General features: G+C 36.2%; 1 protein-coding gene across 4 annotated transcripts in view; it reads right to left on the bottom strand.

Moving 5' to 3' along the window:
- The window catches only part of SNX13 (sorting nexin 13), a 151,348-nt gene that overhangs the window by 10,382 nt on the left and 122,983 nt on the right, over positions 1-17,983 (bottom strand). For 3 of the 4 annotated variants that reach the window (XM_038004691.2, XM_007981963.3, XM_073009078.1), the window contains 4 exons: positions 14,800-14,907; positions 13,457-13,567; positions 2,190-2,351; positions 352-423 (listed from right to left, as the gene is read on the bottom strand). In XM_038004691.2, coding sequence (XP_037860619.1) covers positions 352-423; positions 2,190-2,351; positions 13,457-13,567; positions 14,800-14,907 — 453 coding nt within the window. The remainder of the gene's footprint in view (positions 1-351; positions 424-2,189; positions 2,352-13,456; positions 13,568-14,799; positions 14,908-17,983) is intronic. The other variant, XM_038004690.2, reaches the window with a different exon arrangement.

The following is a 17,983-nucleotide window of genomic DNA, read 5'->3' as shown; positions in this document are numbered from 1 at the left end:
CATCACAATGTTAAGCAAAAAAGCCAGACTTCATGGAACACATACATTACAGTTTCATATACACAAAGTATAAAAGCAGAGTAGAAGTTAGGATAGTGATGGTCCCTGGTGGAGGAGAAGGTCCTAACAGGAACAGAGGATGAGGGGCTATTCTGGAGTAGTGGTTATGCTGTTTTCTGATTAGAGTGCTAATTACATGGGCATGTTCAGTTTGTAAGAATTCTTCAAGCTTAAACACTCACAATATGTGCACATTAATGATACATATACATATTACACTTCATTAAAAAGTTAAAAAGATATGCCAAGTATGACTTAAGCTAAATACTACCAAGAATAAAATTAACTCACATTATCGTCAAGTTGAGCCGAAACTCGGCGATGTTCAGGGTCTGAATCAGTCTTAGGAATTAAAGGAGGCACCTAAAACCAAAAACAAACCCACAAAGTAAACACACTAAAGCAGACAGTGAAAGAACACACCACAATAATAAACCTAAATGAGTATCAGCATTTGATCTGACTTTTGGTACAATATATAAGCCAAATTTAACAATCTAAAATTTGGACCCAAATACAAAGAGTAATTATTTCATTACTAAAAGGGTTTTCTCCTTTACAAAATAAATGACTTTTGAGTTAGAAAGAAAAATTAGTCAGTCAAACTCCCATATTTTTTAGAAGAATTCAAAGTCATGAAAGGTTAAATGACTTGAAAGCCAAAAAGTCATGCATCGCATAACGACGTTTTGTTCAACGATACCAGAGTGGTACCATAAGACTGTAACACTATATTTTTACTGCATTTTTTCTGTGTAGATATATTTAGATACACAAATGTGTACCATTGTGTTAAAATGCCTATAGTATTCAGTACAGTAGCATGCTGTACAGGTTAGTAGCCTAGGAGCAATAGGCAATACTATATAGCCTAAGTGAGAAGCAGGTCTGCGGAACTTACACATACCATCTAGGTTTGTGTAAGTTCATTCTATGATGTTCCCAGATGATGAAATCGCCCAATGACACATTTATCAGAACATATCCCTGTTGTTAAGTGATGTACGACTGTAGTTAGTAGTACTGCCAGGGAACAGAGCTCCAATCGACTTTCTTTTTGCCATGAAGAGCTTTTGATATAGTATGTTAATATGTTTAAGAAATTAACAAAATGTTAGATGGAAAGGACAGAAAGATCAGTATTGGCTGAAAATCATTTTGTCAGCACAGGAAGGATTGTCAAGACCATCTCAAGTTATTGGTGACAACAAAGAGGCCTAGAAAAGTTCAGTGACTTTTGTACAAATTCATATGAGTAATGAACAGCAGAAGTGGGATTGAACAATACTGATTTCAGTGTTAGTATACTTCCTCGCAAATAGAAATAAAAATGAGGCATCAGAGAAAGTACGAGAATTAACAGAAAAGTATGATTCACACAATTTTAGGAGTGGCCCTTAGATTAAAGAATACCTATGTTTTCATACATTTCCCTTACATTCAAGCATAATCTATCCACTACAAAATTCTAATAGCCATATGTTTTATAGCCTTGATTACAACTTCAAGTAATTATGTCAAAATGATTTTTAAAATGTTAATTAGGAATTCAACAAACTATAGTCTAGTATCTTTATGTGTTAATGTAATTTAAAAAAAAAATCTCCCTGGGAAATTCTTCTATGACATGCAGAGGTCTATACCCAGTAATGTATGAGCCCAGAGACTGATGGTAATGATGAACTTTTCTTCTCTTTGATCTGGTAATCATTCTATCATGTAAATCAGGAGAAATAAGACTTTATGCTTCCTGAGTGAATACTAGTATAACTCATTTGCACAACAGAATTTATTTGTTTGCTACTAAATTTAATAGCACTTTATGATAAAAATGGCATAATGAAATAAAACAAGATAAAGAAAGTTAACTTTACTAATTTTAAGCTTTGGTTTTAAATGAATTTTAAAACCCTACCACAGCAGAGACTAACAAGTAAGTGGATTTTATAATACTCATTTCTGATAAGAATTTTTCTCTTTAGTTTTTTATTCTTTATGAGACTATGTGTCTAGCAACGTTTGGAAAAGAAATAAGGTTAAGGGAATAAGGTAAATCCAACCAGAATTCAATACCTCTTAGTTGACTTAAAAACAGTTTGCTTTAGACATTACTGAAAATGTCTTCTTACCTTAAAAAATGATTGCTTTATGTCTTGACCTAATCTTTCTGACATTTTGCCCATGTTGTCTGACATTTTAGTCATTCCCTCTGCCAAGCTATCAGGAAGGGATTTAACTGCATTTGAAACATTCCTCATAGAATTGCGAAGCGGATTTACAAAAGTGTCCATCTAAAGGGAAAAAAGATATTATACCATGATTTTATTGTACCAGAGTTGTTACCCAAATGACAAGCCTTGGAAAATATAGAGTGCAACACTGGAAAGATGCAATAATTTTCTAGTTTATATTATGTCGTTACATTTTAAAAGTACAGAAATGTTGTCTTCAGTGTGTCTTAAAAACGTATTTTCGGCTGGGCACAGTGGCTCATGCCTATAATCGCAGCACTTTGGCAGGCTGTAGCGGGAGGATCACTTGAATCCAGGAGTTTGAGACCAGCCTGGGCAACACAGTGAGACTCCATCTCTACAAAAAAAAAAAAAAAAAAAAAAAGGCCAGGCATGTTGGAACATGCCTGTGGTCCGAGCTACTGCGGAAGGTGAGGCAAGAGTATGGCTTGATCTCAGGAGTTCAAGGCTGCAGAGAGCCGTGATCATGCCACTGTACTCCACACACTCCAGCCTGGGCAAAAGTGAGACCTTTGTCACAAAAAACAAAAGCATTTTCACATACACATATATGATTTGAAAATTTGACAGATGAGGTTATTCTTAGAATATCAATATAAGCTTTGGCTGCCTCTTTATTAAAGAAATTTTGAATAAAAAAACTTTTCCATTCAAAATTGTAAAAGAAAAAAAAAATGTTTTCCAAAACAGAAACTGACGCAACGAGAATTAGCCACTATATACTTCTGGCACAGGTCAAAGCAACAATTAGGTATTCTGAGTAGATACTGAATAGAAAACAGGTAAAACAAACAGAAAACTGAAATAACTAATAAATATTTAAGATTTTAAAAAAAAATAATTTTAGAATACATTATATGTGCAATTAAAATCTACAGAGGAAATTTAAAGTTCACTACAAAGAAGGAAAAGAGATGTTGCAAATCAGACATGTAAATCTTATCTTAGCAAGGTGGAATTACAAAAACTGTAAAAGGAAATATGACCAGAGATATAAAAAGGAATAAAAAATCTTCAGAGTGACAGAAAGCAAAAATGGTATTATGGCCATAAAATGTAAAATAATTTCAATTAATAAAGAGACATCTAAAGAAACCAGACTAGAGATGCAGATGAGACTGAGAGATTTTTAACAAAAATAAAGAAATCAAAGAAAAGACACAAAACCAGTCATACAAAACTACAGAAATATTTTCCAAAAAAAAAAAAAAAAAGTTAAACATCATAAAAGCTACCAGGGAAAACAAATTATGTTCCATGCAAAAAGAAAAAAATGAGTAACAGTAACAAAACTGAATCTCACTGCTTAGGAATCATAGCAACATTAATAGATAACAAGACGACAAAACTCCTTCACTCTAATTATATTTTCATGGCTTTCATCAAGAAAAACTAGAAAAGATAAAATGAGTATTAATAAGAAGTGAATTTCAAGATAACTGCACAAGGGCTGAGAGTTTTGGTTGGTTACTCCCTGGCTTAAGCTCAGCCACTAACACCGCAGACATGCTTGACGGAACAATCACCCATAGAAGGGACACTGTCAGAGTACAACCAAGAGTAAAATCAAAGGACAGAAACTGGCTTGAATAAAGATGAGAAAAACACGACCACTGGTGAAGAGAAATACAAAGACAAAAAGATGAAGTTAATTCTCACGTGTGGCTAATGATTCTTGTGTGTGCATGTGTGTGCGCGCGCGCGTGCACACTGTGGCCTTTTCTTTTAAATGGTAATAACATATAAATAAGCTAAGTCATGAGAACATAGCGTAGAATTCTAAAGCAGGATAAGCATTAAGCATGACAATACAACATTTAAAATGTGCAGCTTGGGAAAAAACTGCCACCTTGCTAACAAGTTAAAATGTTCACAGAAGAAATAGCATTTCAGAAGCATAAAAGGCATGAATTTCTATTTAATCCCCAACCTGAGTTTATAAATAGTATGACATCCTCAAAAATATTTTAGAAATTTATACATCTTACACTTCACAGCAGAAACTTGAGTTTACCTACTATGCATTGGTTAAATGAATACTATCTCATATGCTTACCCAGGCATGAGGCTATACTACCATTGATACTCTAAGAGAAACTAAATCTATATAATCTATAAAATGAATTTCCTAATAATTAAAAATAGTTGTCTATGTAGTATCCCAGAAGTACAGAAGCATGTTTTTTCCCTAAAGGTAAAGCCCAAGCATTTGTAGTAGGAGGGAAGTGGAGTAAGAATGAAAAACCTCTAAAAGCGACTCTGTTGCTTAACCATGAAAGAGGCAGAATTTCATAGGCATAAAAGCAAAGTCCATCATTGTATGAAAACATTTCCAAAAACAAGATTTGTTTTAAAGTAGATTCTTAGAAAAAGAGAAAAACTTTCAGATGATCATGCACAGGAGATTATGGATTGCCAGCATAAGTGTACACTTAGCTGTCCTTACACAGATGCTGTATATTCAGTCAATTACCACCCCGGCTGAGTTATATGTAATGTCAACAACATATACAATGGTATTTTAACTTAAATTTAGATCTTTAATTATAGTTTAAAATGCCTTCACCATGATACAAAACTGAATAGAAAGATACTGGGTACAAAGGAGGAAGGCTACTTGTCAGTTAGTCTTTCTAAAAATTGTTTCACAGGTTTTCTAAAGCTACGATACATTGTGTGACCAAGTTAATGTGTTACAAATTTTATTTCTCAAGTTCTGAATGGCCACTGATAAAATGTTTGCAGATGATCTACTTTAACAGCTATTTAATTTCCAGTGAAATAAAAAAAAAAAAATTGAACTATCATTTAGTCAAAAAGGAAATAAAGCTGGAAACCACAAATTCTTAATATGCATAAAAATTATTCTGACATTCTAAAGAGGTCAGCATGATCTTGGTTATCACCAATATGGTTTTCGAAAAACGTGTGTTATGGTGGATTGCCAGAAATTAATCAGAAGGACAGAAAGACTCCATTATTAATTTTAAAAAAAAAAGTGAGTGGCTGGCAAGATGGCCAAATAGGAACAGCTCCAGTCCGCAGCTCCCAGCGAGATCAACGCAGAAGGTGGGTGATTTCTCCATTTCCAACTGAGGTACCCAGTTCATCTCACTGGGACTGGTTAGACAGTGAGTGCAGTCCACAGAGGGCGAGCTGAAGCAGGGTGGGGAGTCACCTCAGGCGGGAAATGCAAGGGGTCAGGGAACTCCCTCCCCCAGCCAAGGGAAGCCATGAAGGACTGTGCCTTGAGGAACAGTGATTTTTGGTCCCGATACTACGCTTTTCCCAATCTTTGCAACCCACAGACCAGCAGATTCCCTCCTGTACCTACGCCACCAGGGCCTGGGTTTCAAGCACAAAACAGGGCAGCAGTTTGGGCAGACACCAAGCTAACTGCCGGGGTCTTTTTCATACCCCAGTGGTACCTGGAACGCCACCCAGACAGAACTGTTCACTCCCCTGGAAAGAGAGCTGAAGCCTGGGAGTCAAGTGGTCTAGCTCAGCAGATCCCACCCCCATGGAGCCCAGCAAGCTATAAGATCCACTAGCTTGAAATTCTTGCTGCCAGCACAGCAGTCTGAAGTCAACCTGGGACACTGGAGCTTGATGGGGGGAGGGGCGTCCACCATTACTAAGGCTTGAAGAGGTGGTTTTCTCCTTATAGTGTAAACAAAGCCACAAGGAAGGTCGAACTGGGCGGAGCCCACCGCAACTCAGCAAAGCCACTGTAGCCAGACTGCTTCACTAGATTCCTCCTCTCTGGGCAGGGTATCGCTGAAAGGCAGCAACCCCAGACAGGGGCTTATAGATAAAACTCCAGTCTCCCTGGGACAGAGCATGTGGGGAAAGGTGCAGTTGTGGGCGCAGCTTCAGCAGGCTTAAATGTTCCTGCCTGCCTGCTCTGAAGACTGGCGGATCTCCCAGCACAGCTGGGAGCTCTACTAAGGGACAGACTGCCTCCTCACGTGGGTCCCTGATCCCTATGCCTCCTGCCTGGGAGACATCTCCCATCAGGGATCAACAGACATCTCATACAGGAGAGCTCCAGCTGGCATGTGGAGAGTGCCCCTCTGGGATGAAGCATCCACAGGAAGGAACAGGCAGCAATCTTGGCTGCTCTGCAGCCTCCGCTGGTGATACTCGGGCAAACAGGGTCTGAAGCGGACCTCCAGCAAACTCCAGCAAACTTGCCACAGAGGGGCCTGATTGTTGGAAAACTAACAAACAGAAAGGAACAGCATCAACATCAACAAAAAGGACATGCAAACAGAAACCCATCTGAAGGTCAGCAACATCAAAGACCAAAGGTAGATAAATCCACAAAGAAGAGGAAAAACCAGCGCAAAAAGGCTGAAAATTCCAAAACCAAAAGGCGTCTTCTCCTCCAAAGGATCACAAGTCCTCACTAGCAAAGGAACAAAACTGGATGGAGAATGAGTTTGACAAATTGATAGAAGTAAGCTTCAGAAGGTGAGTAAAACTCCTCTGACCCAAAGGAGCATATTCTAACCCAATGCAAGGAAGCTAAGAACTTTGAAAAAAGGATAGCTGAATTGCTAACTACAATAACCAATGTAGAGAAGATCATAAATGACCTGACGGAGCTGAAAAACACAGCACGAGAACTTTGTGAAGCATACACAAGTATCAATAGCTGAATCGATTAAGCGGAAAAAAAGGATATCACAGATTGAAGATCAGCTTAATGAAATAAAGTGTGAAGACAAGATTAGAGAAAAAAGAATGAAAAGAAATGAACAAAGCCTCCAAGAAATATGGGACTATGAGAAAAGATCAAACCTAAGTTTGATTGGTGTACCTGAAAGTGACAGAATGGAACCAAGTTGGAAAACACTCTTCAGGATATTATCCAGGAGAACTTCCCCAACCTAGCAAGGCAGGCCAACATTCAAATTCAGGAAATACAGAGACCACCACAAAGATACTCCTCGAGAAGAGCAACCCCAAGACAAAACCGTCACATTCACCAAGGTTGAAATGAAGGAAAACAATGTTAAAGGCAGCTAGAGAGAAAGGTCGGATCACCCATGAAGGGAAGTCCATCAGACTAACAGCAGATCTCTTGCAGAAACCCTACAAGTCAGAAGAGGGTGGAGGCCAATATTAAACATTCTTAAAGAAAATAATTTTCAACCCAGAATTTCATATTCAGCCAAATAAAGCTTCACAAGCAAAGGAGAAATAAAATTCTGTACAATCAAATGCTGTGAGATTTTGTCACCACCAGGCCTGCCTCACAGGAGCTCCTAAAGGAAGCACTAAACATGGAAAGGGAAAAACTAGTACCAGCCACTGCAAAAACATACGAAATGGCAAACACCATTGACACTATGAAGAAACTGCATCAACTAATGGGCAAAATAACCAGCTGGCATCATAATGACAGGATCAAATTCACACATAACAATATTAACCTTAAATGTAAATGGGCTAAATGCCCCCCATGAAAAGAGACAGACTGGCAAATTGGATAAAGAGTCAAGACCTGCTGGCGTGCTGTATTCAGGAGACCCATCTCACATGCAAAGACATGCATAGGCTCAAAATAAAGGGATGGAGGAATATTTACCAAGCAAATGGAAACAAAAAAAAAGCAGGCATCGCAATCCTAGTCTCTGATAAAACAGACTTCAAACCAACAAAGACCAAACGGGATAAAGAAGGGTATTACATAATGGTAAACGGATCAATGCAACAAGAAAAGCTAACTATCCTAGATATATATGCACCCAATACAGGAGCACCCAGTTTCATAAAGCAACAGACTTACAAAGAGACTTAGACTCCCACACAACAATAGTGGGAGACTTTAACACCCCACTGTCAATATTAGACAGACCAAAGACACAGAAAATTAACAAGGATATTCAGGCCTTGAACTTAGCTGTGGACCAAGCAGACCTAACAGATATCTACAGAACTCTCCACCCCAAGTCAACAGAATATACATTCTTCTCAGCACCATACCACCCTTATTCTAAAACTGACCACATAATTGGCAGTAAATGCAAAAGAACAGCAAATGCAAAAGAACAGAAATCGTAACAAACAGTCTCTCAAACCACACTGCAATCAAATTAGAACTCAGGATTAAGAAACTCACTAAAAACAGCACAACTACATGGAAACTGAACAACCTGCTCTGGAATGTCCATTGGGTAAATAACGAAATAAAGGTAGAAATAAATACGTTCCTTGAAACTAATTAGAACAAAGACACAACATACCAGAATCTCTGGGCCACAGCCAAACAGTGTTTAGAGGAAAATTTATAGCACTAAATGCCTCCAGGAGAAAGCAGGAAAGATCTAAAATCGACACTCTAACATCACAATTAAAAGAACTAGAGAAGCAAGAGCAAACAAATTCAAAAGCTAGCAGAAGACAAGAAAGAACTAAGATCAGAGCAGAACTGAAGGAGACAGACACACGAAAAATGCTTCAAAAAACAATGAGCCCAAGAGCTGGGTTTTTTTTTGAAAAGATCAACAAGATAGACAGAGGACTAGCCAGACTAATACAGAAGAAAAGAGGAGAATCAAATAGACACAATAAAAAATGATAAAGGGGATATCACCACAGATCCCACAGAAATACAAACTACCACCAGATAACACTATAAACAACTCTACACAAACTAGAAAATCTAGAAGAAATGAATAAATTCCTAGACACATCCACCCTCCCAAGACTAAACCAAGCAGTCAAATCCCTAAATAGACCAATAACAAGTTCTGAAACTGAGGCAGCAATTAATAGCCTACCAAAGAAAAAAAGCCCAGGACCAGATGGCTTCACAGCCAAATTCTACCAGAGGTACAATTCTACCAGAGGTACAAACTCTACTATAGGTACAGAGGAGCTGGTACCATTCCTTCTGAAACTATTCCCAACAACAGAAAAAGAGGGAGTCCTCCCTAACTCATTTTACGAGGCCAGCATGATCCTAACACCAAAACTTGTCAGAGACACAACAAAAAAAGAAAATTTCAGGTCAATACGCCTGATGAACATCAATGTGAAAATCCTCAATAAAATACTGTGAAACCGAATCCAGCAGCACATCAAAAAGCTTATCCACTACAATCAAGTTGGCTTCATCCCTGGAATGCAAGGCTGGTTCAACGTACACAAATCAATAAACGTCATCCATCACATAAACAGAACCAATGACAAAAACCATATAATTATCTCAATAGATGCAGAAAAGGCCTTCAACAAAATTCAACACCCCTTCATGCTAAAAACTCTCAATAAACTAGGCATCAATGGAACGTATCTCAAAATAATAAGAGTTATTTATGACAAAAACACAGCCAATATCATACTGAATGGACAAAAGCTCAAAGCATTCCCATTGAAAACCAGCACAAGACAAGTATACCCTCTCTCACCACTCCTGTTCAACACAGTATTGGAAGTTCTGGCCAGGACAATCAGGCAAGAGAAAGAATAAAGGGTATTCAAATAGGAAGAGAGAAAGTCAAATTATCTCTGTTTGCAGATGACATGATTGTATATTTAGAAAACCTCATCATCTCAGCCCAAAATCTCCTTAAGCTGATAAGCAACTTCAGCAAAGTCTCAGGTTACAAAATCAATGTGCAAAAATCACAAGCATTCCCAGACACCAGTAATAGACAAACAGAGAGCCAAATCATGAGTAAACGCCCATTCACAATTGCTACAAAGAGAATAACACACCTAGGAATACAACTTACAAGGGATGTGAAGGACCTCTTTAAGGAGAACTACAAACTAATGCTCAAGAAAATAAGAGAAGATACAAATAAGTGGAAAAACATTCCATGCTCAAGGATAGGAAGAATCAATGTTGTGAAAATGGCCATACTATCCAAAGTAATTTATAGATTCAATGCTGTCCCCATCAACCTACCACTGACTTTCTTCACAGAATTAGAAAAAACTACTTTAAATTTCATATGGAAGTAAAAAGAGCCCATATAGCCAAGAGAATCCTAAGCAAAAAGATGAAAGCTGGAGGCATCATGCTACCTGACTTCAAAATCATATTACAAAGTTACAGTAACCAAAACAGCATGTTACTGGTACCAAAACAGATATATAGACCAACGGAACAGAACAGAGGCCTCAGAAATAACACCATACATCTACATCCATCTGATCTTTGAAAACTCTGACAAAAACAAGCAATAGGGAAAGGATTCCCTATTTAATAAATGGTGCTAGGAAAACTGGCTAGTCATATGCAGAAAGCTGAAACTGGATCCCTTCCTTACACCTTATACAAAAATTAATTCAAGATGGATTAAAGACTTAAATGTAAGACCTAAAAACCATAAAAACCCTAGAAGAAAACCTAGGCAATACCATCCAGGACATAGGCATGGGCAAGGACTTCATGACTAAAACACCAAAAGCAATGGCAACAAAAGCCAAAATTGACAAATGGGATCTAATTAAATTAAAGGGCTTCTATACAGGAAAAGAAACTACCATCAGCATGAACTGAGGCAACCTACAGAATGGGAGAAAATTTTTGCAATCTCTCCATCTGACAAAGGGCTAATATCCAGAATCTACAAAGAACTTAAACAAACTTACAAGAAAAAAAAAAAAAAAAACCCATCAAAAAGTAGGTGAAGGATATAAGCAGATACTTCTCAAAAGAAGACATTTATGCAGTCAACAAACATGAAAAAAAGCTCACCATCACTGGTCATTAGAGAAATGCATATCAAACTGCGAGGAGATACCATCTCATGCCAATTAGAATGGCAATCATTAAAAAGTCAGGAAACAACAGATGTTGGAGAGGATGTGGAGAAATAGGAATGCTTTTACACCATTGGTGGGAGTGTAAATTAGTTCAACCACTGTGGAAGACAGTGAGGTGATTCCTCACGGATCTAAACCAGAAATACCATTTGACCCAGTAATCTCATTACTGAGTACATACCCAAAATATTTATGATAAATCATTCTACTGTAAAGACACATGCACACGTATGTTGACTGCAGCACTGTTCAAAATAGCAAAGACTTGGTACCAACCCAAAAGGCCATCGATGATAGACTGGATAAAGAAAATGTGGCACGTATACACCATGGAATACTATGCAACCATATAAAACGATGAGTTCATGTCCTTTACAGGGACATGGATAAAGCTAGAAACCATCATTCTCAGGAAATTAACACAAGAACAGAAAACCAAACACCGCATGTTCTCACACATGGACACAGGGAGGGGAACATCACACACCAGGGATTATCAGGGGGTTGGGGGCTACGGGAGGGATAGCATTAGGAGAAATACCTAATGTAGTTGACAGATTGATGGGTGCAGCAAACCACCATGGTACATGTATACCTATGTAACAAACCTGCACATTCTGCACATGTATACAAGTACTTAAAGTATAAAAAATAAAAAATGAAAAAAAAAAGTGGTATATAACTGCTGGGACACACACATGTGCTATTGTTGTTTGGTTTTAAAAAAGTGTACTTTAATATTTCTTTTATCTCCAAAAGCTGTTATCAATTTATCAGTTTATCTTAAAATGGATACAATCTTTAGAGGAGAAAAGATACATAAACATAAAAAACATGGAAGACTAAAATGCATCTCCAGTGACAATAAAACTGCTCAAAGTTGGAATTTAACTCAATCACTTCAATCAGGAAATACACAGACAAGCAACATATATTTTTCCCCTCCATTGTAAGGTCCACACCCTGGAACTTATTATTAAAATCAAACACTAACTTAGAAATGTTATTAGGTTGGTGCAAAGGTAATTGTGTTTTTTGCCATTTTTTTAATGTTCAAAAACCGCAATTACTTTTGCACCAAACTATACAATCAAAAATCCTAAAGTAATCATATGAACTCTTTTTTTGTTTTTTTCTTGAGACAGGTTCTTGCTTTGTCTCACAGGCTGGAGTGTGCAGTGGCATGACCATGGTTCACTGAAGCCTTGGCCTCCTAGGCTCAAGCGATCCTCCCACCTCAGCCACTTGAGTATATGGGACTATAGGTGTGCACCAACATGCCCAGCTAGTATTTTTTATTTTTTGTAGAGACAGGGTCTCGCTATGTTACCAGGGTTAGTCTTGAACTCCTAGGCCCAAGCAATCCACCCGCCTCAGCTTCCCAAAGCACTGGGATTACAGGCATGAGCCACCATGCTTGGCACAAACTTCCTATAATTGTTAATTTTTACTTATTTTATATTAATTCCTTAATCTTTTCTAAAAAGTTGGTCTTTTTAGGGGGATGAAGCGTAGTGAGAAAGTCCTTATTCTTTTTACATTTTCATTTTGAAATAATTTCAGACTTATAAAAAGTGATAAAATACAGAGTGGTATAAATAATACCAGCTTCCCCCACTGCTGCTCCTGCTCCTATTGCTACTATTACTAAGAGCAAACATTTATTCAGAGGTTTATTATTTTCCAGGCACTGTAATAAACAGAATATTGCATGATTCACATAATGTTCTAATGAAATTTAAATCTTAATTTCTTGAGTAAACTGAAGTACCAAAGGTTCAGTAACATGCTCAAGGTCACAGCTAGTAAATAGCAGAGTAGGAATTTCAACCAAAAGACTGCCTGATTTCAAAGCTTGTGTTCTTACCCACTAAGCTATCCTACCTAATTTAAGCACTTATTTACTGTCTTACCTTATGATTTCCAAGTATAGGTCTTAAATCCTATTTTAAATTATTTAAAATATTTTATATAATAAAGATTTTACTCAAGAGGCAAAAATACTTTTATTAATATTTTTATCATTATTCCAAGTAAATGACATTTTCTCTCAGAACGAAACATTTCCTTCTAAAGATAACAAAAAGCTTGTGACTTGTCTCAGGCAAACTTTTCTTAATGTACCATTTTAAGATTTTTTTTTCTTCCTTTCAAGCATCTGTTGAATTATAATCAACATGTCAAGACAGGAGTTTATATGTAGATATTCCTATCAATAGTGATAAACATGCTGAGGAGAACTTAATAAAATTTTCTAGTTTTAAAACACACATACAAATCTAAATTTATTTTCTTTTATTACAAACAAAGTAAGAAAACAGACCTAAAAAGAAACCCAGTGCAGTGGTCTGCTTACTTACCTTGCGAGCAAAATCCCCTTTTCCTTTACTATAGGCTTTGTTCTCAAGGAAATCATACACATAGTGAGCTAAAGCTGGGGATGCCTTCATCATTTCAGGAGCTAACAGTAACTAACAGGAAAAAAAAAAAAGAGAGATTATCTTAAACTGACAGGATGCTAGAAATTAACTATTGTTTATAACTTTAGCTCATAAATTTTAAGAACGTATAGTAAAAAATATCAATTTATATTTTTAAAAACCCAATTATACAGTTAAGATAAAGTCACCAATAATTTTATGACAATTAACAGTTAGGTATACATATTCTTCACGTCAGCTATTTTGACTTTAAGTGTACTAATATGAAAGTTGTCCGAATATATTTACTATTTTATTTTCAGATCTTATAGCTTATACTAAGAAGATCCACGTTAGAAAACTGTTACGTTATTTGCATAGTAATTCTAGAGTTAAAATTAAATAATCTGGGCAAGGTGGCTCATGCCTGTAATCCCAGCACTTTTGGAGACTGAGGTGGGAAAATTGCTCGAGCCAGGAATACAAGACCAGCCTGGGCAACAAAGTAAGACCCCATCTCTACCAAAAAATTAAAAAAATTAGCCAGGCACAGTGGCATGCACCTGTAGTCCTAGTTACTTAGCAGGCTGAGGCAGGAGGATCCCTTGAGCCCAGGAGTTCAAAGCTGCAGTGAGCTATTATGGCACCACTGCATTCCAGCCTAGGTGACAGAGCAAGACCCTGTCTCAAAACAAACAAAACATTAAATAAAAATGGTATGAAATAAAGTACATAAAATAATCCAAACAAAAACATTCAAGTGTTACACGGAAGCCCCAAATAAAATATTGCTTTCACAACTGGAATGTTACAACATTCTAGCTTGGTCCCTTCAATGGAACAAGTTTTGACATACTGAGTTCATTAGCTAAGAAGTACACAATACAGCAACATCTAAAAGATACATTTATGATAAAAGATTTGGGAAAAAGTAATTTTTCTTAAGAATCTTGTAAATAAATGATACAGACATTTAGCACTTTAAACAAAAAATTCAAATGTTTGAGCCAGGAGAAGACAGGCATGTGCATTTATCTAAACACAAACAAGCAAAATCCCTAACACGGAGTGTCTAAAAACTTCCAAGTTAATCAATACACACAGAAATAATGTTTACAAATTACTAAGCAGACTGCATGTCACACTTGACATGCTGCACAAAAGTGGTGGCTATCCTGCGATTACAGTAAAAACACTCTGTGTGCTATATTAAATGAAAAACGTTCTATACCTGTGTGCTATATTAAATGAAAATCTGTAGATTATAGTAAGCATGAGCTTACCTGCAAATATGCATTTAGATCCTTTTTTCTCTTTTCTAAAAAATCTCTATCCATATTATTAAAAGTCTTTTTTCCAGGAAGCTTCAATATGCTTGATAGACTTTCAAACTGTAAAACAAAATACATTCAATAGCACTTTTTATAAAGACAAAAGGTTTCCCCAAGTGATGATTTCTCTACATATTAAAAACATCTTCAGGCCAGGTGCGGTGGCTCATGCCTGTAATCCCAGCACTTTGGGAAGCTGAGGCAGGCAGATCACCTGAGGTCGGGAGTTTGAGACCAGCCTGACCAACACGGAGAAACCCCGTCTCTATTAAAAATACAAAATTAGCTGGGCGTGGTGCACATGCCTGTAATCCCAGTTACTTGGGAGGCTCAGGGAGGAGAATAGCTTGAATCCAGAAGGTAGAGGTTACGATGAGACGAAAGTGCGCCATTGCACTCCAGTCTGGGCAACAAGAGCGAAACTCCACCTCAAACAACAATAACAAAACCATCTTCAACAGATAATTTTGCAATATATTACGTGAAAATCAGAAAATAAAAAAAATGTCCAAATATACTCAAAACACGTTCTAATATTATTTATTTAAAAAGTATCTTAAATCAAGAATGACAAATTTGCATAAATGATGAAGATGGATTTTGACCATGTGGGATTTAATTTCATATTCTCCCTAATGTTGAGATTGTTCAAAATTTTTATAATAAAAGGTTTTAAAAAATATTTTCCTTAATAAGTCTTTGACCTGTGAATAAAGTACTAGCAAATAAAATGACAATTTTCAAAATACAGATAGTAGCTATATTATAACCCTGTGTATATACAATTATAATAAATATTGATACCTTTGTCCCATCAACCACATTAAACATAAACTCATAGATTACACTAACCAAAAAAATTAGTAACAGTCAGCATATACTTTATCTTTGTAAAATCACAAACACAAAGTAAATGTGTATACTATAAGTCTAGCACTTACGGACTTAACATTTGGATGCACCTTCAAAGGTCCATCATCGTAATCTATAATGCCTTGTTAAAACATAGATTTTTTTTAACCATACTAGCTGCTAAAATAGTTTAACAGCAAAGTCATTTAACTAGTGACTGTACCTGACCAACAGCCTAGTACTGAAATTCAAACAGGCCTCACCACTTTTCCCATGTGATACATATCCTAAAGTGAAACAAACTTTTTTAAACAATTATTTGTTCAAAAGAAGAACATTTCTGTAAAGAAAACTAATTCTTGGTGCAGAGATTAAAGAGAAGAGAAATGAAAAGGATTAGGATAATTTCCATCCCCAAACTGGAAGATTCTGATACATTATTAAAAGAAGGACAAATCTGATGGCTGCTTAGAGCTAAAATGTGAGCGAGTTCATTATATGTTACACATGAAAGGCAAAAGTAGTTTTTTACTCCAGTATTGGGAGGAAAACCAAAAATGGGTACAGGTAATTTACAGAGAAAACATCATACTATAGCAATATTCTCAAATGTGGTGATTCACAGAAGTATTAGAAATGGGATCCTCACTGAATATCACATGTCAAAAAAAATTTTTTTGGAAGCAAATTTACTTTTTCAAGGTGTCCTAAAAGATATTTCCTGCAATATGACCTATTCACATTAAACTACTGATTCAATTTTAGAAAATACATATTTTTTCTGGCATTACCAATTCTTCTGTGCTTGTACTGTATTTCCTCAAATTCATGTTGAAGCCCTAACTTTCAGTGCCTCAGACTGTGACTGAATTCAGAGATAAAGCCCTTAAAGAGATGATTAAGTTTAAATGAGCCCCTTAGGGTGGGCCCCAACCCAACCTGACTGGTATCCTATCAGAAAAGAAAATTTGGACCCACTAAGAGACAAGAGGAATGCATCACACAGGGAAATGGCCACATAGGGACATGGCAAGAACCCTGCCATCTACAAGCCAAGAAGTAAGGCCTCACGACAAACCAAACTGTCAATACCTTGATCTTTGATTTCTAGTTTCTGGAACTGTCAGAAAATAAATTTCTGTTATTTGGGCCACCCAGCTGGCGGTATTTTATTAGGGCAGCCCTACCAAACTAATATACCAAGGCAATATGACAGTATCCATTAAAACAACAAATTATTTCAGAAACTTTAAAATATTAAACCTTGCTAATAAAAAGAAAAAAAAAACTACAATAACAGTTGTTTTCTTAAAGCCTAAATTACCAAAACAAACTCCGTTGTAAGTTGTCTGTCTGGAACAGAAACATAAATCACTAACACTTTTCTCAAACTATAAAAGCAAGGGAGAAAATGTGAAAATTTACACTCTGTATTAACTCATCATAAACTTGCTATTTAAAATATTATTTTAAAGTACGAACAAAACAATTGCCCATTCCCTGAAAAGTAATGTAATTCCCTCTGCCAACAATTCATGAAAATATTTTTAAAGGCATTTAAAAAAAAATTAGAAATTCAGCAAAAAAGAACTAAAATAAATTATAACAGAGGATGTCAATGTTTACAAATAATTCAAATACTAAACATAAATCGCAGACATTCTAAAATCAAAGATCTTACTTTTCTACATTAAACACACCAAGTTTAGATTCCCAATACACTCCTGGAAAATTTAAAGAACAGATTTAAAATTTTGTATTAAAGTAATTCAAAATTTGTTTAATATGGTGCATATTTTTACTCAGTTATCTTAATGAATACTTAATATTATCATTTAAATCATTAGTAGTTTATCTGTACCCATATAGATTTCACCAAATAAAACAGAAATGCACAGTAACTACTACACTATAAGCACTTAGAGGCAAGGACTTGGTCTGTCTTGTTCCCTTCTATGTTGCTAGCACCAAGAAAAGTACCAGACACATAGGAAAAGCCTAATAAATATTTGTTAAATCAATGAATGAGCAGCTCAGGCCGTTTCCAAAATCATGACATTTAACATTTTAATTAGTTTCTTTTAATTCTTATAAGTCTCCATAAAACAACAAATAAGATTATTAAAATCTTTAAAGAAAATAAATGATAGCTCATACATTTAGCTTGGATTTTCATTTATTTATTTATTTATTTATTTACGGAACAGGGTCTCACTCTGTCATTTATTTATTTATGGAACAGGGTCTCGCTCTGTCACCCAGGCTGGAGTGCTGTGGTAGGATC

The sequence above is a fragment of the Chlorocebus sabaeus genome, chromosome 21, assembly GCF_047675955.1.
Source record: "Chlorocebus sabaeus isolate Y175 chromosome 21, mChlSab1.0.hap1, whole genome shotgun sequence".
In the NCBI taxonomy this organism is placed as follows: Eukaryota; Metazoa; Chordata; class Mammalia; order Primates; family Cercopithecidae; genus Chlorocebus; species Chlorocebus sabaeus.
This window is presented reverse-complemented; position numbering and strand designations above follow the sequence as displayed.